Genomic DNA, 24424 nt, shown 5'->3' with positions numbered 1-24424 from the left:
GTGGCAGGTGGAGCATAGGAGTTAGCAGGATCCAGCTCGGAGTGCTTGCAGTGCTGTAGTTTGAGTGCCGCGATAGCAGTGTAGCAGTATCTAGACTCGAGGTGAAAGGACGTGCTGATCTGATGCTAGAGAAGACATGGCGTCGGCGCTAGAGGTCGGGATTTTAAATTAGGCAATTGGAAGGCAGGCAGGGAGAAGAGAGAATCAGTAGTGTACCAGACTAGGAGTTGTAGTAGTAAGAGTGCACTGTAGAGATGTGAACATATGGTCGACCCGGCCTTTCTTGCGTCTTGCCCCATCGTCCTCAGCTGTCCGCGCTTTCCCCCTCTTCCTCCCTTATCCAGGACAGGCGGGTCTCAGCTGCCGACGAACGCTGATCATGGGCTCGTATGCCGTCGAGTCTGGTGTCCATGCCAACATCACCGGGGGCCCGTACGATGGATGGAACGCAAACGAGTGGGCTGGCAACGTCTTCTTGGCCGGCGTGACCACCCGCTTCGTCTTTTCTAACATCGGCATCATCCTGGGCCTTTGGGAGTTCATGGCCTTCCTCCCCGCTGAGATCGTCCTGTGAGTAATTGTTGCTCCCAGGAAGAGCGCGCGTGCGCACTCTTTTCCCCTACCACGCCTCTGCCACAGGCTCATTTCGCACGCTCTCACCGGCAGATGGCAAAGGTTGTCCAAAAAGGGGAGCGTCGGGCGATCATCGTTCGCACCCTGGACGACGCTGGTGCTGCGTTACTCAATGCTGTGCTACGCAATCGCATACGCCTTTGAGCAGTACTCCACCACACAACCCAGCGACGCGGCTTGCAAAGCAAATGCTGTCTTCATCATCATCGCCGCTGTGATGATCAATTGCGCCGCAGCCTTCGCCATCGCCTGGCGTGCTCAAGCTGTGGCAAGGGGCGTCATTCACGATCCCAAATCAGTACAGATCCTCCAGATCCTCATGAGTTTGCTTGTCGTGAGTAGTTGACCTCTTAGATGCAAATTTACTTGCCCCGCACTGACAGATGGTCTTTCTCCGGACCAGTTCATTTACGTCTTTATCATTGTCTTTTCTTCCGTCTATGACAACGTTAGAGAAGGAGGCCTCAAAGCATATGCCATCCATGGGAGATGCACAAATGGCCAATACCAGGTGATACGAACTGCACGCAAGATCTGGCTCCATCCTGCATTCTGGGGCTATGGTGCGTCCTCTTTTGTGCTCTGCTTGTCCTCGTCCTTTCGCTCACAGACCTGGGAAAATCACAGTATTCACCATCATCTTCAACATCATCTGTCTGGCTTTGGTGGCCGTCGCGTTGCGAATTCTCGCCTCGCGCTCCAGAGGCTTCTCCAAGTTCATCTCCGGGTACGTCGATGTTCATGACTCTTGCTCACCCTTTCTGTTCTGCTCTGCTGACTCACCAGATTACAACACAGCATGTTCAATCACAGCCTCTTCTACTTCATTACGTCCGTTTCCGTGACTCTGCTTCTCATTATCTGGAACTCGATTGAGTACGTTCCGTGGCTCTATGGCGCCGCCACCGTTGTCCAGGCAGCCGTCATGACTCGCATCCTGCTGGCGGAACAGGACGCTGCGCGGCGACCGCTCGATACGACGTACATTGATGGCACAAACTATGCGTCGAGGCAACGATCGTTGGCACCTCCTGGCGCGGAGGCCTCGTTTGCGCCAAGGGCCGATACGACTGTGCAATTTGCAGACCAGCAGCACGGAGGCGCCGGAACATCAGGCGCCCTTCCAACGGCAGGCCCGGCCGGCGCCTTTGGTAATTCGAGCGGATATCCCTTCTTTGGCGGGCCTGCCGGTCCACTGGGTCCCTTTGGCGGCCTACGGAGCTTTCATCAGCCCTACAACATGATGGACAATCTCGGTCAAGCCTTTTCGCACATCGACAGCCGCAACCCAGGCGGCGACATTGAGGAGCAGACAATCGATATGAGCGATGAAGAAGATCGCGCCACACAGAGATCGTTCTACAACCAAGGGACCGATACATACACGCAACAGTCAGCGAGCGCGGGGACCAAGGAAGACACATCGCCGGTTGGAGAGGCGGAGCTGGTCGCCCAGCATACCCTCGGTGGTCAAGGCCCGCCGAGGAGAGGGAGCATGGAAGGTGGCAAAATGCAAGAATCGCACGAAATGGACCTGAGACCGACGCCAACGACACCAGCGGCTGCCATCGCGGCAGCTCACATGGCTTCCCTACAGCAGTCTCCGCCCCACTCCCAGCCTCAGCCTCAGCAGACTCAATTCGAGCAGTCCCAACCGTCACTTAGAGAGTCTGTATCTGCTGTAAACGCAGACAGGAGGCGCTTCGCAAGGTCGTCTTCCAACGATATCAGGAGAGATTCGTCGAGCAGCAGCGAAATTGGTATCCAGACGAGCCAATTCTGATCGTATACCACCTAGTCCGGTTCGACAATCTTGCATTCACCTCCTCCCCTTTTTCAATACTTTTTTTTCCTTTCTGGAAGCGTATCATCGTCATTATCTCGTTCAATGTACAGTAGGAGTCATCTGTTCGCCTTCTTGTAGACAATCACTTTTTTCCTTGCCTTGCTTGTGATTTCCTTGTTCTTTATCGTGGCCGTCATTGCCGCTGTCATGCGAATAAATTAGAGATCAAATGCTGCGCTCTTCCACGTTTCATCGTCTTGTTGTTCATCGTCTTGCTGCTCGTGACGAAGCTGGTCTCTTGTCTGCTGAGCCTCCCTCTTGGCCTGTCCGACAGCCGCTATGTTGCTGTTGATTCCATCAACGCTGTTCTGAACGTCGACGTTGGTCAGACCTGCTTGGTTCCTCGTGTCGTTCCAAGCACGCTGAGCTCCCTTGACGGGCCGGTCGGCCAGCTTCTTCCATTGGCCGTACATTATGTCGTCTCGCAGAGCCGTGTGCCTCGTTTGAGGCCCTCGCTTATCAGCAGAGAGCACGCCTCGGCCCGGCTTGACACCGACGGCCAGGCTGTATGATCCATTAGGATCGTGCTTGATGATACTCTGCAGAAGTGCGAATTGGACCCCAAGTCAGGCTTCAGAGTTCAAAAGTCTTGAGCAGAAGAAGAAAAAAACTCACAGTCGGCTTTATTTCCATCGTCTTGGAAGGTCCAGGTTGCTGCTCTTGGATCTCTTCCTGCTCCTCTTCCTTTTCCCGTTCTTGCTGCTTTTCCTCTTCTTCGCGCTCCTTTCGCTCCTTGCGCACCCTCGCTCGACTCTTTCCAGCCTCGGCATCCATCAGAACCCTCATGTAATCACTCCAGCTGGGCATATCGGCACCTCCTTCTCGCCTAGCAGCGGCCTTTGACACAAGTCTCTTTGCCCTAAAGTGGTAGTCGTAGACTTTCTCGTCAAGCTGCTCGAATGCATGCGTGACCTGGGCGCACACGATGCGCCTCAGCACGAGTCTAACCAGTGGTCTCGATGCAGCCACAACAATGGCATTGATGAGCCAATGGCGCGAATTCCGCAGCTTGTAGTGAATCGAATGGGAGGACGTCAGCGTCACGTCGCGCACGTTGAAGAAGCGGCGCCTGCGGTCAGACACCATGTCGTCCAGCTCTTCTTCATCCTCTTCCCCCTTGGTTTTTTTGGTCTTTCTCTTTCTCGCAGAGGATGACGATTGCTGGCCAGCATCCTCTAGATCGATTTCGAGACCAAGGCCAGGTTCGTACGCTCCCACGTCGAGGATTGCCTTTTCGCGGTAGGCAAACCAACTCGCAGGGCCTTGGCACAAGCACGACGTCGAGGAAGCCGCTTCGGTGTCTCTGCGCACATAGCAGCCGCAGCAGCCACCGCACGAGTCTGGATCAGGGGCTGTGGCCTTTTCTTCGACAAAAAACGAAATATCGCTCAGGGCGAGCTGTAGGCCTCCTACATGCACCTTCCACGTAGTGTCGACGTTGTTGATGGCAGTCGTGGAGGAAGTGTCTGAAGAATAAAAAGAGTGAGTAAATACTTCTGAGGAACTCTCTGTCAAAAGACCTACTTCGCTGCCAAAGCCAGTCCTGAGAAGTCTGGACCCGCACGGTGTCTGGAACGAGCTGAACGAGAGGCACAAAGACGTCCTCGACAACGGCATCCACGCTGTCCGAGGCAAACTCCACTCGAGGCATGGGAACCGATCCGAGGATATCGCCGAGACTCGGAAGGAGGGCTTTGAGCAAGAGAGAGGTCAAGTGAGAGCCGGTCTGGTAGGCATCTCTTACGCCCTCGGCGAACGTTTGTCTTGCGAGGCTCGAGACGCGGGCAAAGCGCGCTCGAAGTCGACCGATGGCCACGTCAGAGAGCACAGCGTCGATCATGTCAGCCGTTTGCCTCTTGAGCTCGTCCATCGCTTGCAGAAGCGCAGGCCTCGTCGAGACGAGGTCTTCGAAGCGCGCGACGAGCGAGTGAAGCTCCTTTTGCGCTTCTTCCGGCTTGATCTGCAATGACGAAGACGAATTAGCGGCCTTCTTAGTATCGTCTTGATCGTCGCCATCCTGTTTGTGGGCATCCACTGCTGCAGCGACGGTCCTCTGGGCAAAGCTTCCGACGTCATCGAGCCATTGTCGCAGTGCTCCGTCCTCGTAGGCCGTGTCGCGCAGGGTCCGTGCGGCGTCGAGGATCGGACCCATGCTCTTGCCGCCAGCGAGGCCTTCAACGACCTCCCTCGCAGCACGACCGGCTTCGACAACATGGTGCGAAGCACGCACGGAAACGTGGCCGTCTACCTTTGTCGACGACAGTGTGGCTTCGACAGCGCCCTGCGCTTCATCGAGACCGTGCTCGCCGAGGCTCTTGGCGTGCTCCATCGTGTCGCTCTCGCCGTTGGCAGTCTCTTGCGGCCGAGTCTGTTCGACAGCAGATTTGACCTCTTCCGTGGCCTCGTCGATGATTTCGGCGTACCGCTGAGAAATATCGAGCAGTGTCGAGACTGCGTTGGCGTACCCAGGGTCGGATTGCAACGCCTCGATGAGCTTTGAGGAGGGTGTACGGAGCGGAAGTCAGCTTTGCTGAAAGCATCAGAAGTTGAACTGCTACCTACCCTAGCGATGCGTCCGACCACCTCATCTCTCCATTCAAAGGCCCTGTCCTCTTTCGACTTGGATTTGGCCTCTGCTTGGCCCAATTGCAGTGCTGCCCCGGCGGCATTCTCAGCTCCCTGTCGAGCTTCGACAATAGCGTCTGCAGGGGCGGCAAAATCCTTCTCTTGCTCATCCTTGACCTCACCGCCGCCCTCTCCCGTTGGTCCTTTGAGGGCCTCTTTGACATCGGCTGCGCGCGTCTCTACCTGCTCTGCACCCTCCGCAAGCGAAGTTCGAAGGTAACGGACCACGTCGGACGGCAGTCGTCGCAATCTGCATACATGTCAGCGGCAGTTTTGTATAAGTAAGGGCTTTCGGGGGACTCACTCATCACTTCCAATGACGAGGCTGACAATCTGTACCAGGGCCCTTGTCCCGCCGACCGCGTCCTCTTTTGCCTGCTTGGCCGCGTCCTTTGCAGCCTCGGCTGCGTCCTTGAGCCCACCCTGAATGTCGGCATCGACATCGACATCGACGGGCCTCGAGCCAAGCAGACGACCAAAGTGCCACACGAAGCGCTGAATCTGCTCGTTGGCATTGCCCGCTGGCGCCGACGTTGAGTCACCTTCGGCCGCCTGGCCGTGAATCCATCGAGCGAACTGGCGGGCCAGGGCCGCAGTTTCTTTGAGCATCGTTGCGAGGTGCATCGACGTATCGTCTCCCACCATACCTTCTTCCGCGCTGTCCGCCGCTCGGTCCGTATAGCGCTCTGCATCAACGTTGCGTGGGACGGCGTCTCCGAGACCATCGAGGAAGCCAGCACCTCGATGGAGAAGCGCATACAGCTGGTCATTCGAAGGTAGCCTGCCCGCAGAGAGGGCACCGAGCATCCTCGCAATGACCGAGAGCGTTGGGCCGCTCCTCCCAACATCATCTTCGCCGCCTCCGCTGCTGCCGCTGTTCCTGCCCCCCAGGAGCGGCGTCGTAGCCGACTCACTCATCGAGATGCTTTGTTTGTTTGACGAGGAGGGGGGAGTGGAGGAAGGGTGACGAAGACCACCCCACTTTGAAATTAAGACTGCCCCTGTGGCTCAGTGGCTCAGCGCACTTCGCTCAATCTCGCAGACGGAATGGAAGATCAGGAAGGCCCTGAAGATTGTGAGAAAGAGACAGACGTGCGATGGAGAGCTCTATGGTGGAAAGGAGAAGAGCGGATAGAAACCAACACGAGAGAATGTCTTCCTGACGGCTCTCCTCGTTCCCTTTGGAAGTGCCCAAAGGGCAGAATCTTTCTTCCTCACCAAGGTCGAGTCAAGATGCGGCGCTCTGAGCCGCACATATTGCAAGCGCTTCCATTTGCAAAGCAATGGGTTCGGACAGGTCAGGGGTCGCTCCCATTTACTGCCCTAGTCGTCGCTCAAGCCCTCTGCGGGACCTTGGAAATCACGCAGATGCGCGGAGCGTGAAGCTTCTCTCCAAGTCGAAGTCAAAGTGTAAAACCCGCACGGGCCAAGGCGTTGTTGCTATCAACCATCACATCCATCCTGTTTTGCGGCCTTGCAGCTCGGGGCGGCTCAGCATGGATCCCTTCAAGCAGGATCCAGACGTGGACGACGAGAGTCCGCATCCGCTACATTCAAGCCAGACATTCAGTCAGAGTATAGCAGAAGGCCGACACCAAGATGGCGGCGAAATGACAGACGAGGCCGAGGATGGCCCGCCACCTAGCGTCATGCTCGACATCCCTACGTCAGACGGGGGCCATTCCTCGTCGCAGCGAGCTGGTGCATCTCCGAGATTCACAGCTTCGCTACTTCAAAGCGACTCAGATGGGCCAGCGAGGAGTGTCTACGATGACGCGCAGCCTCATCCGCGGGAGAGCGTCCGTCTTGGCAAGATGAAGGCCAGCACTGTCCCACCTATCTACCAAGACGACGAGGACGAAGAGCAGGACGACGGTGTGGTGTATGACGAAGAGGACGAGGAAGCGGGCCTCATGGACCAGCGACGTGGCTCCTCATCTCCCGCTCCAAGTCGAGGAGGCGGAGGACGTGCCCCTCATCGAAAGGTAGGCGGCAGTATCATCGCCGACCTCGCAGACAGGGTCAGGAGAAAGGCAGACAGGATCAGGAGGCAGGACACAGGCGCAAGGAAGCGGCAGGCTATGAGGGGCTTGGATCCGAAAGAGAGAGCGCTATGGAATTGGGCCAACGTCGACAACCTTGACGAGTTCCTTCAGGAGGTATACTCGTACTACATCGGCAAGGGCATCTTCTGCATCGCTCTCTCTAGGGCGCTCAACCTCTTGACCATTGCATTTGTCATTGGCTTTTCGACATTCTTGGCTGGTTGCGTCAACTATTCCAAGATCAGGGACTACTCCAAGCTGAGGCATAGCCAGAAGCCCACGGAGTCAGAGGTTGACCTCATGCTCAGCGATGTACTGGTCGACCAATGTGTCTCTCGGTGAGTCGACGACTACCTCATACCGATCCGATGGTATAGACTGACAGTTCCTTCAGTTTCTCTGGCCTCACTCTCCTGGTCTTTATGACCTTTATTGCGTTCTACGGATGGCAGGTTGTCAGGTTTGGTCTCGGCCTGTCGAGACTAGTCGCCATGAACAACTTCTACACCCATCTTCTCAACATTCCTGATGTGAGTTCTGAATCAAGTGTTAATATGAGACTTGGGCTGATGGACAGTAGGCCGAGGTGCAATCGATCCCGTGGAACGAAGTCGTGTCGCGCATCTCGCATCTTCGCGAGACTCATCCGACCACGTCGCTGTCTTCTTCGACGATGAGAGCAGGCTCTCAAGGCAACAAGCTCGATGCTCACGACGTCGCAAACCGCATCATGCGCCAGGAGAACTACCTCATCGCACTATTTAACAAGGACGTCCTCGATCTGACTATCCCCTTGCCTGGACTGCGACTGAGGCCACCGGCGCTGACCAAGACTCTCGAGTGGAACCTCACGTTTTCGCTCCTCGGCTTCCTCTTTGATCGAAGGGGCCAAGTACGACGACAATTTATCACGAACAGGAATCGGGGCGATCTCATCGAAGGGTAAGTTGCTTGGCTTCGGGCTCTCTTGTAGACTAAGACTTATCTCAGACTTCGACAGGCTGCGCCGACGCTTCATCTTCATGGCCGCCGTCAATGCCGTCTTTGCCCCGTTTATTGTCGTTTACCTGCTTCTGTACTCCTTCTTCCGATACTTTGAGGAGTACCACAAGAATCCGGCCAGCCTTGGCTCTAGGCAGTATACGCAATTTGCTCGGTGGAAGTTCCGAGAGTTCAACGAGCTTCCCCATCTCTTTCGAAGGAGGTGTCATGAGTCATACCCATTCGCACAGCGCTATCTTGACCAATTCCCTAAGGAACGCACAGCGATCGTAGCTCGGTGAGTAAGGCTTTAATAGACAACAGAAAAGCATCACAGGCTTACAGCTAGCACAGCTTTGTCTCATTCATTGCGGGATCCTTCATGGCTGTCTTGCTTCTCGCCTCTGTCATCGACTGGGATCTCGTCGTGCACCTCTACATTACGCCGCAGTACAACGTCCTCTTCTTCATCACTGTCTTCACCGCCATCCTGGCCGTCTCGAGGGGACTGGTACCCGACGAACAGCAGACTTTCGAACCAGAGGTATTGCTGCAAGGTGTCGTCGAGCGCACTCACTACTTGCCCGAGCACTGGAAGGGGCGCTTCCACTCGACAGAGGTCCATGCCGACTTCGGGTCACTATATCAACTCAAGATCTCCATCTTCGTCAGCGAGCTGCTCAGCGTCATTGTCACACCCTTTGTCCTTTACAAGAGCTTGCCGAAAAGCGCACCCGCCATCATCGACTTCTTCCGAGAGGTGGGTGATCCAGTCGAGTGAAGGGCGATGTGTAATTCTCTTCTGACCTTCGCCCCTTGCACAGTTCACCGTCCATGTTGATGGGCTGGGGTATGTTTGTTCTTTTGCCGTCTTTGACTTTGCCAGACATGGCAATGTCAAATTTGGCGCCCCTGGTGGCTATCGAGACGGCCGCATGGCCTCCAAGGAAGGAAGTGAGTGCTTTCTTTGCGTGTTTGTCTCTCTAGGGGTGAAGAAGCTGACTTTCGCTTGACAGAAATGGAGCAGTCGCTCCTCGGCTTCCGAGCCGCCAATCCAGACTGGCATCCGGCCGATCCCGTTGCCTCGCTATTTCTCTCGCGCGTTGCAGCCGCCGAAGCGACATCGCCTCGCCATAGACAAGGCGCTCATGCGAGCGCAAATGGCAAAAGCAGCGGTGGTGGAGGAGGCGGAGGAGCTGCTTCCTCCTTCACGCCGGCCAACTCGACGCTGGCCCAGCGATCGCAACTCTACAACGAGGCCTTTGAACGATCCATATCCTTGGCCAAGCCAGGGAATGCTGCTGCATTGCAGGCCAGCGCCGTCAAAATTGGACCTCGGACCCATGCCAAACCAAAGACGCTTCAAGCTGTCGACGAGGACGAAGATGGGCTCGCGGCGACGACCAGGCTCTCGGAAGCGGACGAGGAAGAGACTGGTGAAAGTGGCTACGCCGATGCTCGCTTCGGGCGCAGCACAAGCCTCCACCACACAACAGATGGCAGTGCGGCCGGAGTTGCTGCCGGTGACGAGACGAGCCTTCGCGGCCTGCTCAATCACATAGGGGGTCGATGGTGAAGCTAGAACGATCGAGCATCGTTTTCCATGCAACTCTATTATTACTGCTACTGTACATCTCACTTTCATTTTGCTACAATTTGAGTGTCTCGAGCAACCACCAGATGTCTCTGTATTTTCCATCTGTTCCCTTTGACTGAGCTTGCTGTTGGTCCACAATGACGAACCAGACAAGATCGGCATTATACTTGGCCAAGGACTGATAGAGCTTGCCTGCGGTCTCGCGCACAGTGATGGGTTGCCTCCGATCGGCGCAGTCCAGCAATGTCGGATGTGAAGCGATGGAGAGCGCATGGCTCGTCTGTAGCGAGGCCTGCTCGCATCCCAGTGCGTCAATGAGGGTACAGAGGACCGACATGGCGCTGCACAGAAAAGTCGTGTATGGGCCATGCGCGGGCCAAAGGACGAGGTCTCCCTTTGCTGCTGTCGCCTTCTTCACGAGGGCACCCTTCGCAGTCGCCCCGGTAGCACCCGTCTGTGCCACATTCGATGATGAAGAAGAAGGATGGAGAAGGTAGGTCTTGGGCTGATTGGCTTCGGAGGCACCGACGCGAGGCCTCGCCGTGGGCACAAGCGCCTCTACGTGCTTCAAGAGTCGAGAGATGCGCTGCCAAGCCTCGTCGATGAGTTTTCTCGGTCCAAGAAATTCTGACAGATGCTTCGCGAGTTCACCGACGAGCTTGAGTGCTTCGGTCCACACAAACGGCTCTTGTTCGTCCAAAGCTGCAAGTGGGGCGGTGGAAAGGGGCAAAGGTCTCGACTTGGAGAAGCCGAGTCGTGCCATTATCAATGGCCACGCTCGTTCGACTGCCGCCAGCAGCTCAACGGGGCGATCCTGTGGTCCTAGAATTGCCACACCGCGAGCCAAGAGGCCGAGACAGCGCGCACGAATGATGGGAGACGCATGCGAAAGAAAGGGAATTGCCTTCGACATGATAGAGCCGACGACGGCTTGGGACCGAGTCATTGGCGGATCCCCCGCTTCGCCATCCTCGTCATTGCCGCTCTTCCCAGCCTGCTTCTGTTCGACCTCGTCCATGATCTCGTCAAATGCTTTGCCTTCGTCTTCCGAGATCTTTGGCCGATCTTTCCTCGTCTTGAACCACTGCTCGAAGTCGTCCAGCTCTGACTGGACGCTCGCCCCAGGCCTCGTCAAAGATGGTCTTGTTCCGAGGCCTCTCCCCTTCCTCTTTTTCTCGCCTGTAGAAGACCGAGGCTGAGGAGCCATTACCTCAATCAATCGATCCATGACCTGTAACAGCCCATCGCAGAGCTCGTCAAAGCCGTGAAAACGATCAAGAGCGTCAAGAACCTCGTCGACTGCATCCTCGACCAGAGGAACAGCTTCGGGTCCCAACATCCGTATCACTTCGACAAGGACCAGAGGCGCCGATTGAGCGCTCGTCAACGGATCATGCCTCGTTTTCATCGCCAAAGATGTCGTCGTCATGGCCGTTGATGATGGCTTTACTGGATCAGTGAGCGAAAAAGACGCAAGTGCCTCCAACTCTACGCCAAGACTTGCCACAAGTCGGTGGCTGGCTGCGCCGAGAATGTAATCGGCATGATCCAGAATGCAGCCCTCCACGCTGGCATACGCAGCACTATGGGCGATCCGCTGCATCGCTTCAGCTGCAGCGCTCTGCACCAACGGGGAGGAGGCCGCGACGGCCGAAATGACGGGATAGAGTATAGGCAAAAGGCTTGAACGAATCAGCGGGCCCAGCAAGGTAGCCGCCGAGCCAAGCATCGAAAGAAGTGCCGCATCTCCTCGGCGAAGCGAGGAAGCTGCCTTGATCTGCGCGTTCTCAACGATGACAGCCTTGGAAGCAGGTCCGGCCTTGTCGAGGAGCGACAGACTATCTGAAGTGACGCTTGAGAGGTCGAGAGCAGGCCCGAAGCCCTGCAAGTCACGTACTTCCTCCCGGTTCCCTTCTGCGCGTGCCCCCTTTTTGTGATGCTCAATTACGACATTCTCCCGGTATTCTTGCTCCTCTTCTCGTCTCGTGAGTTCACCTGTCGGCTGCCTTGTTGCCTCGCCGCCGTCCGTCTTTCTCCCCACTGCATCATTGATCGAGAGCATCTCTTCCTGGTCGGCCTCCCAAACATCGATTATTTGCCGAATGACAGTCTTTGCCAAGCGATGCGCAGCCTTTCTGATCCTCTTGCCCTCTCGTCCGGCTATGTTTGACGTCTTCGCATCGTCCAGGATCTCTGCTAGTCCACGCAACATCTCATCTGCGATGACCAACGCAGAAACCGACGTTGACCTACTACCGACCATCTTGGCGCTAGTTGGGCCTCGTGATGTCCTTGTGCGCGCTGCTTCCCGAAAGAAGAGCTGGATCACTGCAGTGGTATCCTCGACGAGACCATCGCCAAGGAGCAATATCCGTCCGCACCCTCGACCTAGCTCACGAAGAGCGTCCAGGATCGCACCGCTTGCCAGCGCATCTAGATTGGTAAGTCTGGGTCTCAGGTTGCCTGCCACCTCTTGGACGTCTTGCTCGTCGACTTGGACAATGTCGAGCCACGATGAATGGTCCCATCCATGCGCGCCATCAACCGTCGCTGGCCGGGTCAGGGACAAGAGACCGGGCGAGGGGCGAAGTGGCTGACCGCCGATGCCGCCACTAAGGTGTTTGATCAAGAAAGTCAGGCGGTGGGCCAGGTGCGTCACCGCCTCGTCCTTTTGGCCGTGAATGACTCGAGGAAGCCGCCGCAGAGTGGTTTCAAGAATGTCGTCGAGGAGTTTACATCGAATTTGGCGCCTCTGGGCGTCATTCTCGTCTTCCGGTGAAGCGATGAGCCGCACGATTTCCTGAATCGCCTGAGATTGAACATTAGTGGAAACTGCGGGTGAAGCTGCAAGATCGAGGATCCAGACAAGGAGCAGGCCAGCGATGTCCGTATCGGCGGGATCAGAGCTTCTGGCATCTCGCCGTAATTCAAGAGACGAGGCCAAAAAGCATTCGAAAAGCATGTAGCCTGCCAGGCGAACAAGAGCAAGCTGGGCGAGAGCGTGACTGTGCTGCGCAGTGGGTGAGATTGCGACGAGGGCGACGTGTATCCGTATCATTGTGTCCCTTAGCCAGGCCTCATTGATGCCTTCCACTTTGTCCGCTTGCGCCTCTGCGTTGGACACCCTTTCAATCGCCAATGGGTGCTGGTGTCTCGACTTGTCATCCAATCTGGCACCAGCGACGAGATCCTCCAGCACTGTCAAGCTGCTATCCCCTCCGTCCACGCGTTTAAGAGTGCTGAGATGATTGTCGGGCAAGATTTGTATAGCGACACCGTCGTGGACGCAGAGACCGAGAACGTCTCTGAGGGCGTCTAGTGCCTCAGCTGCCAAGTGGCCTGGCAAGGTTCTCTTCGACATTGGCGCAGTCCCGTTGCCATTTAAACCTTCTGACTCGTCGTGACGGCCTCGGTGTGTCGAAAGAAGCCGTGTTAGAGAGGAGACGAAGCCTGGTAGAAAAACTGCCGCTCGCTGTGCCAGAGTCTTCCTGCGGTCTTGTGAAGGTGTTTCTTCATTGTATGGTAGCGAAGTCGGGACCTGGCTGATGGCCACCAGGAGGTCGTCATTCTGCTCCGTGCTACCAGCGATCCAGGTCCAGAGAATGATTCGGGCCAGTCGAAGGCAGGCGGTCCGCAGGGAGGGCACGTAGTCGCGTGGGGCGGTTGCGTCCGTCGAGCATGCAATGTCGAGCGCAGCGGTAAGGGCGTGCGCAAGTGCCCCCTTTGACGTCTTGCTCTCTTGGGTGAAGTCGAGGTGAGCCTTGGAGGGGAAGCTTTGCCGCGATTGATCGATGTGAGCGTCACCGTTCACTGTTGCTGCTGTCGCTGACGTTGCCTCCTTTGTATCGTAGTCGTCCAAGGACGGGAGCTCCGATTCGCCGTCCCACTCCCACTCTTCTTCCTTTTTATTGAGGTCTGAGGCAGGCGAATGCAATGCGGGACAAACCCTGGCAATGAGGAGAGATTCGAGAAAGGCGGTCACGGCTGCTAACGTCTCGTCCGACGAAGAAGTGGCTCCTTTCTCTTTCTTTGCTCGGCTTTCCGAGGGCGGTCCGCCAAGAGCAGTCGCTCCCAGGACCAAGAGCTGTTCCCAGACCTGCCATTTCTCCTTTTGCTTTGCCATCGTCGACGCTTTGGGCCCGCCGTCATCGATCCATGCCTGGTACCAGTCCCTGGCTAGACACTCGAGCACGACAAAGACGTGCTCCCTTGCTCGGTCTGGAAGACTTGCAACGCCCAAGGGAAGGTTTCGAAGGAGCTGAGTCAACGGGAAGAAGACATAGTGGATCAACGAGGTCGATAATGGCGTGTCCGTCGGCGTCGTCGTCGTCGCCGTCACTCCACTTGCCTGGCCGCGTGCGAGTGGGTCTCGAGACTTCTCAAGTGTCGTCCGAAGCTTGTCGAGCTGCTGTACGAGGCTAGCTGTAGCCGTCGGCGTCTTTCCCGCGGCCGAAGAAAGACCAAGCAGCTCGACGCAGATGGGCTTCAGCTGAAGTGATGGGTTGGCGTTAGCTCAGGCCACCTGTGCTTCTTCCTTCTGCTACACTCTGGCTCACCTGCCCAAACCTCCTCGTATTTTCACCTTGCTTCGCGTCGGGCGATCTTTTCGACCCGAACGGTGACTGAAAGGCCATGTCGACCTCTTGTTCGCGCAAACGTGCCGCTCATCGGAGCATGCCTACGGAGCGGTTCGGTCGAGCAGGAAGAAGAGATGCGCCCTTTTCGAAAAAGAAAGCGCAGACCGAGGAAAACAAAAAGAAGGGAAAATAAATACACGACGCGCAGGCGCAGTCTTTCGCACGGGCTCCTTCCTTTATCCCTAAAACGAGACGAGGTCTCGACGACGACTGTGACGGCGACGATGGACCAGGCGAATCAGCCGTGGCAGCGCTTCTTTGCCAGACATGCACCTCCACCGCCCAAGGCAAATGCGGGATTCTTTCCCTCCCGACGCGGACAAGCTGGGCCTTCAGCATCGTCCTCGGGCAGCAGTGGTGGGCACTTGTCGGCGGCGACGATGACGAGCTCTCCGCGCAGAGCAATGTCAGCTCGAAACCTGCGAGGATCACGCGAAAAGGATGCCGCACTCAATTCCAAGGGTGCCGCCTCGCTTTTGCCATCCTCGTCGAATCGTGCTGTCAAGAACGAGGCAGAGTACGAGGAGTGCCGGCGAAGACTTCGGAGGCTGGTCCTCATCGAGGGTGTTCCCACAGATGATGTAAGTCGCATATATTCGTGTTTTCTTGGCCATCGCAGCGAAGAAGTCGCTCACCCTCAGTCGAAAAGTTCCGAGTGCCCGGCACAGATCTGCCGTCGAGGCCTCTCGTGTGGAAGATTCTGCTCGACGTTCGCAGCCTCGATCCGGCCTGCTTCCTGTCACTGGTGGCAAGGGGACCCTCGCCTCTGCACGATAAGATTTCCAACGATGCATTTCGAACATTGGCCACCGATGCCAGCTTCAAGAAAAAGGTAGACGAGGCCATGCTCATCCGACTGCTTGATTCCTTTGTCTGGCGGTATTGGGGTGAGGGGCTTTTCGCTATGCAACTTTTACGATGTGCTTTCACTTTGCTGACGCAAGGAACACTGCTTCTTCCTTCATTCAGACGAATCAAACGAAGCCAGGCCACTTTTCAGCTACGTGCAAGGCATGAATGTCCTTGCGGCGCCATTTCTGTACGTGATGCCGTCCGAGGTCGAGGCGTTCGAGTGCTTTTGCACATTCATCGAAAAGTGCTGCCCGACGTACGTGCAGCCCACGCTCGCGGGTGTTCACCGTGGCCTGGAGGTGAGCTGAGGCCTGTATGCGCTTTCGGGGCTCGCTGACCAATCTGCCACCTTCCAGCTCCTCGATCGATGTCTCCAGTCGGTAGACCCTTCTTTGTACAACCACCTGCGCTCCAAGAATCTCACCTCGGAGCTGTATGGCTTTGCCTGTGAGTGCACCCCTGTATCACACGAGGGATCAGAAGAATAGCTGACCATGTCTTTCTCTCCAGCGGTCTTGACTCTGTGCGGGTGCACGCCACCCCTGACACAGACTCTGCAGCTCTGGGACTTTCTCTTGGCCTTTGGCGCCCACCTGTCGATTGTCTGCATCGTGGCACAGCTGCTGCTCATCCGCGACGAGCTCGTAAGCAGCGCCCAGCCCATGAAGCTCCTTCGCCAGTTTCCCGACCTGGACGCCAAGAGCGTCGTGGGCATTGCAACCACGCTCGTCCGCGACCTCGACGACGACCTCTACGACGAACTCGTGACGCACATGGTGGAGCTGTGAGCGGCATGCTCGATTAGATCAGAGGCGATGTTACAAGCAAGATGTATTACTAGTGACGACAATGATGACGATGATGACCTGCGCGAATCTTTTTCCTTTCTTTCTCTCCTTTCTCTACCATTTTTTCTTCATCTGTAAAGACCGACATCTCATGATCAGCCTCGTGTCTCTGCGTTGCCTGCGTCTCGAGAGCTATGCCCACCTTTGTCTGGACGCATTCCTTGAAGAGGCTGAACTCCTGGTCGCACAACCCGCGTTGAATGCCCTGCCCTGCGCCCGGGCCCGCATCGTCGAACTGGGCCTTGATGACGCACGCTGCATACCTCCTGCCAGCCTCGGAGCACGCCGCCGAGGCCTTTGCGAGATCGCGGACCGGTGCGAGATTCCGTTGGGCCGCCGCGGCCGACGTTGGCTTGAGCGACATGGTGGCGAGCAGTTGTTCTAGAATGAGAGACGAGGAGGAGCTCAGGAAAAAGAAAAGAGCAAGGTGGAGGAGGAAGGGGGAGGTCATTCTGATAAATTTGCGTCACTGGATTTTCGTCACGCGGAGAGATCCTCGCACGAACCCGCTTTCAGCAGCAGCAGCAGGAACCAGCCAGACGCACAAGCAGCAGTAAGCACCAGCACCAGCAGCACTAGCACCAGCGGCGCCCCGTCGCAGTCCGTACTACGACGATGACGAGGCCAGCAGCGGCGTCCAGCGGCGTACTGGGCTCCCTTTGTCGCCATGCGACGGCCCGCTGCTCACGGTCCCTTTCTACAACGAGCCCGTCGAAGTCGCAGTCGCAGTCGCAGTCGCAGCCTCCGCCGCCGCCGCTCCGAGGGCTCATCATTGGCTCGCCTGGCTCAGGCAAGGGCACGCTCTCATCGCGCCTCCTCGCCGCTGCGCCCTCGATCCACTACCTCTCGGGCGGCGACCTCCTCCGGGCGCACATTTCGCAGCGCACCGAGCTGGGAAAGCAGGCCGAGCAGGTCATTCGCGACGGTGGCCTCATGCCCGACGAGACAATGATGAACATGATCCGCACCGAGCTGGAGCGGCAGCAGTCGGACGAGGCCGCCGCATCGTCTTCTACCTCAGCAAAGATGAGCACGCTCCTCGATGGGTTCCCGCGCACGCGGCGGCAGGCCGAGATGCTTGACGAGTCGCTGCTGCGCACGGGCAGCGACGCCGGCCCGCCCGTCAACCTGGTCCTGCACCTCGACGTGCCCGACGACGTCGTCATGAGCCGCATCCTCGACCGCTGGATCCACGAGCCGAGCGGGCGCACGTACAACGACCGCTTCAACCCACCCAAGGTCAAGGGCCACGACGACGTCACGGGCGAGGCCCTCGTCAAGCGCGTCGACGACAGCCCAGAGACGATCAAGGCCCGCCTCCAGTCCTTTCGCAAGTCGACGCAGCCCATGATCGACTACTACCGGCGCCAGTCGGACGAGGCGCAGGCGCGAGCAGGCGCAGAGGCAAAGCCCAGGCCGCTCTACGTTTGTTTTACGGGCACCTCGAGCGACGAAATCTGGCCAAGACTGAGAGAGCAGGTTGCCATGCGATTTCCTGGTCTCTTTGTAGAGAAGTAGGAGTAGAAGCAGTAGTGATAGCGGCAGTGGCAGTGGTAGTAGTAGTAGTGCGAGCAGCAGTAGCAGCAGCAACAATGTACAAGTACAGGATGGAAAATGATACAGCAAGAACCTGGTCCCCCTTTTCAGTACACATCGACGTCGATCTCAAAGCCACACTGGCTGCACCGCTGCTTGCCCACCGTGTCCTCGACGTCCTCGAACTGGCAGACGTGCTTCTCGGCCTGCCGCTTCTCCCACACATTGTCCCGCGTCCTCTTGCGCAGCTCGCTGAGGCCCTTGAGGAATTTGCCCTCCCGCCGCTTAGCTTTTTCCTCCTCCCGCCGCGCGAATTCTGCGTCGAGCCCGTCCTCGGATCCCCACCGCGCAGGCGAAAAGGCATACGACTCGACCTGGCAGCGGAGGTAGAGCATCATGTTGCTGTACGTTGACTTGTGTGGGTTGGCTTTGAGAAGGTGCGGCAGCAGCTCCGCGTCTCGCAGCTCCGCTGATTTCGTCAAAGTACGGGATCAGCATCCACTTTCCCGGGGCTGTGTATGCGCCTGTCGACTCAAACTCAAACTCACCGTCTGTCAAAAGGTAGTCTTCCCGGACCTCGGTCTTTGTCAGGAGGCTGTACTTTTCCGGCAGCTTCCTCTGGCAGCTTCGGCAGACGAGGATGGCAAACACAGTCCTGATCTGCTCGTCTATGTCCCTGCTCCCGCATTCCCTGCACATGGCCCTCTCCGACAAATTGACACCGGGATCCATCGTCTGCTGGAGCCGCTCGCGCTGCCTCTCGCGCTCGGCGCGAATTTCGTCTTCGGACTTGCCCTTATTCCCGCCACCCGCTGCGCTCTCGTCCTCGTCGACGAGGAAGCCACCCTTGCTGTTGTGCAGCTTCGACAGATCAAACTCAATGTAGTTTCCCAGCGACTTGTCACGGGGCAGCGGCACATTTGGGTCGTCAATGGCGCCCGAGTTGGCCATGGTGCTTCCGTGTGCGCCGCCGGTCGCCGACTGGCCCCTCTTCAGCGGAGACACCTTGGTCGAATTGAGGTCGAGATTGGCATTCCGCGTCGTCGTTGGCACGCCTTGGAGGTTGCCATTGGGTCCCAGCAGCTGAGCGCTCGAGGTGCCCTCCCCCTTGTCGGGAGGCGTCTCCATCGACAGGGGGCCCACGGGACGCTTTCCCAGCGCATTCAGCCGAGCGGAGGGGTTCATCGCCGCTGCTTGCTGCTGAATGCGCGCTTTCGCCCGCAGGCGGTTCTCCTGCATGATGCGCACATGCTCGGGCGTCGTGGGGGGTGCACTACTAGTGGTCACAAGAGCTGAGTCAGTGGACAGGAAACAAGGGACGCGACATAGAGAGAAGTAGGGCTCGCAGCAACTCACCCAGCCCCGGCCCCGTTGGACTGCCGTGGTGGCGTGCTCGGTCTGCCCGCCATTGTCCGAGGCCAACGCCGCCCTTTGCTCGTGGCTCAGTCGAGGGTTGCGTTTCCGCCACCTCCCTTCTTGCACTCAATCAAAAGAGAGAGAGAGAGAGATGACTCGCTCCACGTGAGAATAATTCCGCGTCAGTCTCCCCTCCACCTACACTTGCTTTTCTGGACAACCTTCTTTCTCTTCGAGAAGATCCGTTGAATGACGCGGGCGCTCCTCTTTCAGCAACAGCAGCTCCCACTCCGCCAGCTCGTCCGTCACCGCGCACCTCTGCGCCACTTTTCTGCCTGTATGCAGAGCAGCAGCAGTGGCAGCGCGACGGCACTGCGTCGCGCCAAGTACGTCGACATTGGCGTCAACCTGGCCGACGACATGTATGCGGGCAGGTACCACGGCAAGCAGTCGCACGACGCCGATCTCGCCACCGTCCTCGCCCGCGCACGGGCCGCGGGCGTGGTGGCGCAGATGGTTACAGCGGGCAGCGTCGACGAGGTGTCGAGTGTGCTCGCCCTGCTCGCAAAGACAAAAGGCGAGGACGCGCTCTACAGCACCGCCGGCGTGCACCCGACCCGGTCTGCCCAGGTCGAGCCGAGCTACCTCGACGACCTCGGCGCGCTCCTCGCAGCCGACGATGACAATAACTCAGCGCCTGTCTCGAAAAGAATCGTCGCAATCGGCGAGTGCGGACTCGACTATGACCGGCTGCACTTTTCGGAAAAGGAGCCGCAGCTGGCCCGATTCGAGGAGCAGCTCGAGCTCGCCGTGCGCTTCCAGAGGCCGCTGTTCCTGCACTGCCGTGCTGCACAGGCCGACTTTGTCCGGGTTCTCCGACCGAGGATCGACGACATTGCCAAGGCCTGCCAGCGCCAGGGCGAGGCGCACGACCCGGCGCGCAAGAGGGTTGGCGTCGCGCACTGCTTCACTGGCACCGTCGAAGAGATGCGCGAGCTCGTCGACCTGGGCCTCTTTGTCGGCCTCACGGGCTGTTCTCTCAGGACAGACGAGGGAATCGAGGTCGCCAAGGCCATTCCGCTAGACAGACTCATGCTCGAGACAGGTGAGTGGGATCGCCCTCTTTTCGTATGCATGTAGAGCGATGTTGGCTGATACTGCCACACAGACGCTCCCTGGTGCGACATGCGACCGACACACGCCTCTTCAGCCCACCTCGAGGCCTACTTTTCCCAGCATCCAGACGACAAGGAGCTGCTCGCGCTCTACCGCCCCGCCAGCACAAAGAAGGAAAAGTACGCGCCGACAAAGACGATCAAGGGCCGCAACGAGCCGTGCGCGATTGGCCTCGTCGCTGCCGTCGTGGCTCAGGTCAAGGGCGTGTCACTCACAGAGGTGGCTGAGCACGCGCGCGAGAATACCAGGTTCCTATTTGGTATTTAGAGAGAGGGAGAGAGAGGGAGAGAGAGGGAGAGCAAAAGAGATTCAAGACGGTTCTTTACGGCAAGCACGCAGCAAATGTAGAGTATCATCCATCAAATCATCCATTGTACTGTGTCTGTCTGTCTCATCAAGGCCCCGGCCCAGACGCAGTAGTGACATCTGCGACGGGAGGAACACCCGTGCTGGCCAGAACGGCCTCTACACCGCCAGGATACGCCTGCAACGCAGCGAGCTCGCGGTCCGACTTGACGAGGAGGTGGCCCGCGTAGCCGAGCGAGTTGATGCTGAGCGAGCCGACGGCCTCGTCGTCGTCGTGTCCTGCCTTCGGTTCCTTTAGGCCGTCGAATTCCTCCTTTTGCCGCGGCACGAGGTGCATGGCCCGCGTCGTCAGGAGCAGGTTCCAGCTCGGCGGCCCTCTTCTCTCTGTCGGTTGCGGCGCGTCTGCTGCCTGTGCCGCCGCTGCTGCTGCTGAGATCCTCGCCTGGAAGAGGGCGTCCAAGAGCCCGAGAAGCTTGTTGCCCAGGTAGTCGCTCAGCTGCGCGTCGTCGTCGGCCCCGACGAGCTGCTGGCCGCGTCCGAGGAGGACGACAAAGTGCTGGTACGGCAGGGGCAGCGCATGGACCGTGTCCTGCTCCTTGCCGTCGTGCTCGATGCGGTCGAGGAGCGCCTCAATCGGCACCTTGTATCTGTACGCAGCCGTGGTCGTTCCTTTCGCCTGGTCCGTCTCGCGCTCCTCGTTGCCGACCTCGGCAAACTGGAGGTGCTGGTGTGGCTGGCTGGCCCCACTCACGCTGCCGCAGTTGTAAAACGCCAGCAGCTCCTTGCCGCGGCCGACGTCGTCGGTGGCGCCAGCGTCGGCGAGCCTCGCGTGCGCATGCACAATCTTGTACGCCAGCGCGAGCATCGCCGGCGCCGGTGGCTGGCTCTGCGGCTCGAAATCGCGCGTGACGAGTAAGAAATGCCGCGGCACGACGCAGAACTTGTTGAGGAGAATCGTGTAGCCGCGATGGGTGGCCTGGTCGTCGGACACGAGCAGCCGGTCGTCGTACGGGGGCGAGAAGACGTCCTTTGGATTCTGGCCGCTGGTGCCGCCGCCCTGCGATGACGATGATGACGACGAGGCAGGGGCAGGGGCAGCGGCAGGGGCAGCGGCAGCCGGGCCGCCTGGAGCACTGCTGCCCTTGGCTGCCTTTTCGCGAGCCTTGTCGAGCAGCGCGGGCACGCATCGGATCGTCCACGGCACGCTCGTAGCGCCCGCGACGCCCCGTTTCGAAGACGAAGACGAGGGCGCCTCAAACGTCTGCCGCATCACGACGACGTTGGACGGGTAGAAAAAGGCAGCCTTGGCTGAGAGGGCGCCCGCGTAGCACTGGCCAACACGCGCCGCCAGGCCAGCGAGGGCCTGCATCGAGGGAAGCGACGCCGGCATCGAGTCAGCCATCGCAAATCGCAGAGTGAGTCGTCTGGTCGACCGGTCACCGTCTTGGAAGCAAGCTCTCGGAAACAATCGTCGGTATTCCAATCAGTTTCGCTAGAAGAAAATCACGATTGTTGGATGCATGCGTGGCCTGTGCTTGCAGAAGTTGACCGAAATGGAAAAATGCATTGCCATCCAGCCAAAGAATAATCGACGAGGATCGTGAATATCTACTGTCCAGAAGATGAATTAGGGAAAGGTTATGTATGCTATGTTGGTGGTACACGAGAGAGAGAGAGAGAGAAAGGGATGACCGTAGACAGGCAGCGGACTAGCTGGCGGCGTGCTTGGACCACGAGCGAATCTTGGGTCCCCACTTGACGAGGGCAAAGGGAATGGGAAGCATGAGGAGCGAGAGGCCGCCCAGGAGCGTGCACGCCCACTGGATCCCCAGCGTCTTGAACATCTGGCTCGTAAAGAGGGGGAAGCCGGCACCAAAGGCACTACGCATGACCGTGTTGCCAGCCAGCCCGCTGGCAGCCTTGGCGAGGTAGATGTCGATGATGCCGTTGAAGATGCCCAGGAAGATGAGAAGGATGGCAAAGCCGAGCAGGGAGCCGGCCATCATGGGCGACCAGAAGCTGATGGATCGGTACGAGGTCCATCCGAGCCAGAAAAAGGAAATGACGAGGCAGGGCGCGGCGATGCACACGATCTTGAGCCTCTCCTCGGGCGGGACTCGACCCTTGCCCTCGCGCGCGTATTGTTCGACCTTGGCCACGTAACGCGGGTTCATGATGGCGACGTAGAAGATGACGCCGACGACACCGCCCAAAAAGAGGGGAATGAACGTCAGACCCTCTTGGAGGGCATTAAAGCCGTGAACCTGCTCAAAAACGAACGGATAGGCACCGAAGAGCAGGTAGATGATGCCGTAGACGAAGCTGAGATAGAGGCCGAAAGCCATGACTGTGAGAAGAAAGAATGAACGGATCAGCGCTCAGGATTTCGGATTCTTTCTACATGACCGAGCCAACTCACGAATGGGCTCCTGGAAGAGCATGACAAAGGGAAAGAGGAGCGTGTCATGGAGAAGATGCTTGGGGTCGAGGGGCGTGAGCTCGAGGGGCGACTTGTAGAAGTCCTGGCCCGTCTCCTTGCGGATGCGCTTGGCCTTGCGGGTGAGAATCGTGGGCGCATATGTCTCCCGGACGGTGAAGATGACGAGGAGGAGGCAGACGCCGCTGAATGCCATGCACGTCCAGTAGACGTATCGCCAGCTGGCCATGCGGACCTGGATGGCGCCTGAAACAATGGGTCCAATGGCGGGTCCGGCAAAAGGTGCAATGGAGAAGAACGAGAGGGCGATTCCTCTGGCCTTGGCATCCCAGACATCGGCAATGATACCACCCGAATTGGTCAGAGGCGCGGCACCAAAGACGCCGCCGAGGAAGCGGAAGACGAGAATCGAGGCCGTGTTCTTTGCCAAGGCGCAGCCCATGTTCCAGATCGTGTACATAAAGACGCTCACGACGAAGACGGGCTTTCGGCCGAGCCGCTCAGACAATGGCCCCCAGATAAGAGGACCAAGGCAGTAGCCGGCGACCCAGAGTGAGATGGTAAGCGTGGCGACTTCCTCGGAGAACTGGAAGTAGTTGATCATCATCGGCACGATGCCGCTGGGGCACGACGAGGTAAAGGTACTGTTGAGGACGAGAAGGGCGCCAAAGAGCGTCAGGTAGATCTTGTACCACTTGCTGAAGTTCTGCGGGTTCTCGGGGTCGTCGTCGCCCTCCCAGTGGACGACAACAGGCTCTCCAGCCATAACCTTGCCCTTTTGGCTCTTGAACCGCTCCAGGGTCATTTCGGTCCTCGAGATGGACAGGTCACCACCAAAGGGCGTCGCCGCATCGCTTGCATCCCGCGCCGCCCGCCTCGAGAAAGTCCTAGTAGGCTTTGCCGTAACCTCTTCGCCGTCGGCGCCTCGGTAGACGGGCGCCTGCTGCGGCGCAAACCTCGTCGAGGGCTGCCTCTCCAGGCCACGCTTCTCAACGTCCTCGCTGCTGTCCGTCTCCTGGCGCACGTAGAGCTCCTCCCTGGCCTCAGAGTGTGCCGAGGGGGTCGTTGCCGCGTCCCGCCCTTGCTTTTCGAGGTCGATGTTTGCTGCGTCCGACATGGTAAGATGCGGCGGCGGGTTCTTGTGAAGGTCAATTGAGAGACGGGAAGCAAAAGCCAAGGGGAAATTCTCTCCTGCCTCCTCTATATATATTGGCTATACGAATGGGAACAAGGACTTCGCAGCAATCAATGGCTCCACCGATCCGGCAGTTAGTTTTTTTTTTTTCGGTGGTACGCGCGCATTTCCTGGTGCAACGCAACTGCCAAATTTTAGTTTTTGTCAGATCTCATGACTAGCTGTGAATGAAATCGAAGAAAGCGCGCTTCTAAGCAGTTGCTTCGGACGAAAGGAGGGAATAATTACGCAATGGGTACACCCAAGAATTCAACTTGGGCATTTGGTGGCTTCTACTGCTCTACATCATCCACATGCGGGATAGCTAGCTAGTACTAGTAGTAGTGGTAGTTGTCGAACACTGCAATATATTCC

The 24424-nt window shown here is 57.9% G+C and overlaps 11 protein-coding genes across 11 annotated transcripts; 5 read left to right on the top strand and 6 right to left on the bottom strand.

The window, feature by feature from the left end:
• Positions 1-247: 247 nt before the first annotated feature.
• FA10DRAFT_155883 (hypothetical protein) lies at positions 248-2596 on the top strand. Its single transcript, XM_025518127.1, has 4 exons — positions 248-570; positions 1087-1196; positions 1261-1360; positions 1432-2596. The coding sequence occupies exons 1-4, from the start codon at positions 380-382 to the stop codon at positions 2414-2416; spliced, it is 1386 nt and encodes a 461-aa protein (XP_025375353.1). The 5' UTR covers positions 248-379; the 3' UTR covers positions 2417-2596.
• Positions 2597-3726: 1130 nt separating this feature from the next.
• On the bottom strand, positions 3727-6204 carry FA10DRAFT_155860 (hypothetical protein). The gene is made up of 4 exons (XM_025518126.1): positions 5409-6204; positions 5042-5354; positions 4044-4973; positions 3727-3945 (listed from the first exon to the last, which is right to left on the bottom strand). Exons 1-4 carry the CDS (start codon positions 6020-6022, stop codon positions 3889-3891), a joined length of 1914 nt encoding a protein of 637 aa, XP_025375352.1. The 5' UTR covers positions 6023-6204; the 3' UTR covers positions 3727-3888.
• Positions 6205-7185: 981 nt separating this feature from the next.
• Positions 7186-9706, top strand: FA10DRAFT_233302 (APG9-domain-containing protein; the record flags this gene model as incomplete). Its single annotated transcript, XM_025518942.1, has 7 exons — positions 7186-7487; positions 7544-7679; positions 7730-8091; positions 8150-8428; positions 8485-8890; positions 8955-9084; positions 9147-9706. The coding sequence occupies 7 exons, from the start codon at positions 7186-7188 to the stop codon at positions 9704-9706; spliced, it is 2175 nt and encodes a 724-aa protein (XP_025375351.1).
• Positions 9707-9718: 12 nt separating this feature from the next.
• On the bottom strand, positions 9719-14450 carry FA10DRAFT_303143 (hypothetical protein). The gene is made up of 2 exons (XM_025525206.1): positions 14284-14450; positions 9719-14216 (listed from the first exon to the last, which is right to left on the bottom strand). The coding sequence occupies exons 1-2, from the start codon at positions 14359-14361 to the stop codon at positions 9780-9782; spliced, it is 4515 nt and encodes a 1504-aa protein (XP_025375350.1). The 5' UTR covers positions 14362-14450; the 3' UTR covers positions 9719-9779.
• A 95-nt stretch (positions 14451-14545) lies between these two features.
• Positions 14546-16095, top strand: FA10DRAFT_268368 (TBC-domain-containing protein). Its single transcript, XM_025522300.1, has 5 exons — positions 14546-14945; positions 15014-15251; positions 15334-15515; positions 15573-15663; positions 15727-16095. Exons 1-5 carry the CDS (start codon positions 14589-14591, stop codon positions 16002-16004), a joined length of 1146 nt encoding a protein of 381 aa, XP_025375349.1. The 5' UTR covers positions 14546-14588; the 3' UTR covers positions 16005-16095.
• A 23-nt stretch (positions 16096-16118) lies between these two features.
• On the bottom strand, positions 16119-16428 carry FA10DRAFT_287705 (hypothetical protein; the record flags this gene model as incomplete). Its single annotated transcript, XM_025524161.1, has 2 exons — positions 16119-16136; positions 16207-16428. 2 exons carry the CDS (start codon positions 16426-16428, stop codon positions 16119-16121), a joined length of 240 nt encoding a protein of 79 aa, XP_025375348.1.
• A 167-nt stretch (positions 16429-16595) lies between these two features.
• On the top strand, positions 16596-17705 carry FA10DRAFT_268367 (ADK-domain-containing protein). Its single transcript, XM_025522299.1, has one exon. It carries the CDS (start codon positions 16680-16682, stop codon positions 17580-17582), a length of 903 nt encoding a protein of 300 aa, XP_025375347.1. The 5' UTR covers positions 16596-16679; the 3' UTR covers positions 17583-17705.
• A 2-nt stretch (positions 17706-17707) lies between these two features.
• Positions 17708-18839, bottom strand: FA10DRAFT_233366 (DNA repair protein; the record flags this gene model as incomplete). Its single annotated transcript, XM_025518945.1, has 2 exons — positions 17708-18069; positions 18149-18839. 2 exons carry the CDS (start codon positions 18837-18839, stop codon positions 17708-17710), a joined length of 1053 nt encoding a protein of 350 aa, XP_025375346.1.
• A 234-nt stretch (positions 18840-19073) lies between these two features.
• On the top strand, positions 19074-20536 carry FA10DRAFT_268366 (hypothetical protein). Its single transcript, XM_025522298.1, has 2 exons — positions 19074-20061; positions 20125-20536. The coding sequence occupies exons 1-2, from the start codon at positions 19206-19208 to the stop codon at positions 20397-20399; spliced, it is 1131 nt and encodes a 376-aa protein (XP_025375345.1). The 5' UTR covers positions 19074-19205; the 3' UTR covers positions 20400-20536.
• Positions 20137-21916, bottom strand: FA10DRAFT_268365 (hypothetical protein). Its single transcript, XM_025522297.1, has one exon. It carries the CDS (start codon positions 21838-21840, stop codon positions 20527-20529), a length of 1314 nt encoding a protein of 437 aa, XP_025375344.1. The 5' UTR covers positions 21841-21916; the 3' UTR covers positions 20137-20526.
• Positions 21917-22001: 85 nt separating this feature from the next.
• FA10DRAFT_254156 (MFS general substrate transporter) lies at positions 22002-24070 on the bottom strand. The gene is made up of 2 exons (XM_025519719.1): positions 22858-24070; positions 22002-22785 (listed from the first exon to the last, which is right to left on the bottom strand). Exons 1-2 carry the CDS (start codon positions 23990-23992, stop codon positions 22148-22150), a joined length of 1773 nt encoding a protein of 590 aa, XP_025375343.1. The 5' UTR covers positions 23993-24070; the 3' UTR covers positions 22002-22147.
• Positions 24071-24424: the final 354 nt, after the last annotated feature.

This window comes from Acaromyces ingoldii (genome assembly GCF_003144295.1).
Source record: "Acaromyces ingoldii strain MCA 4198 unplaced genomic scaffold FA10scaffold_5, whole genome shotgun sequence".
Lineage (NCBI taxonomy): Eukaryota > Fungi > Basidiomycota > Exobasidiomycetes > Exobasidiales > Cryptobasidiaceae > Acaromyces > Acaromyces ingoldii.
This window is presented reverse-complemented; position numbering and strand designations above follow the sequence as displayed.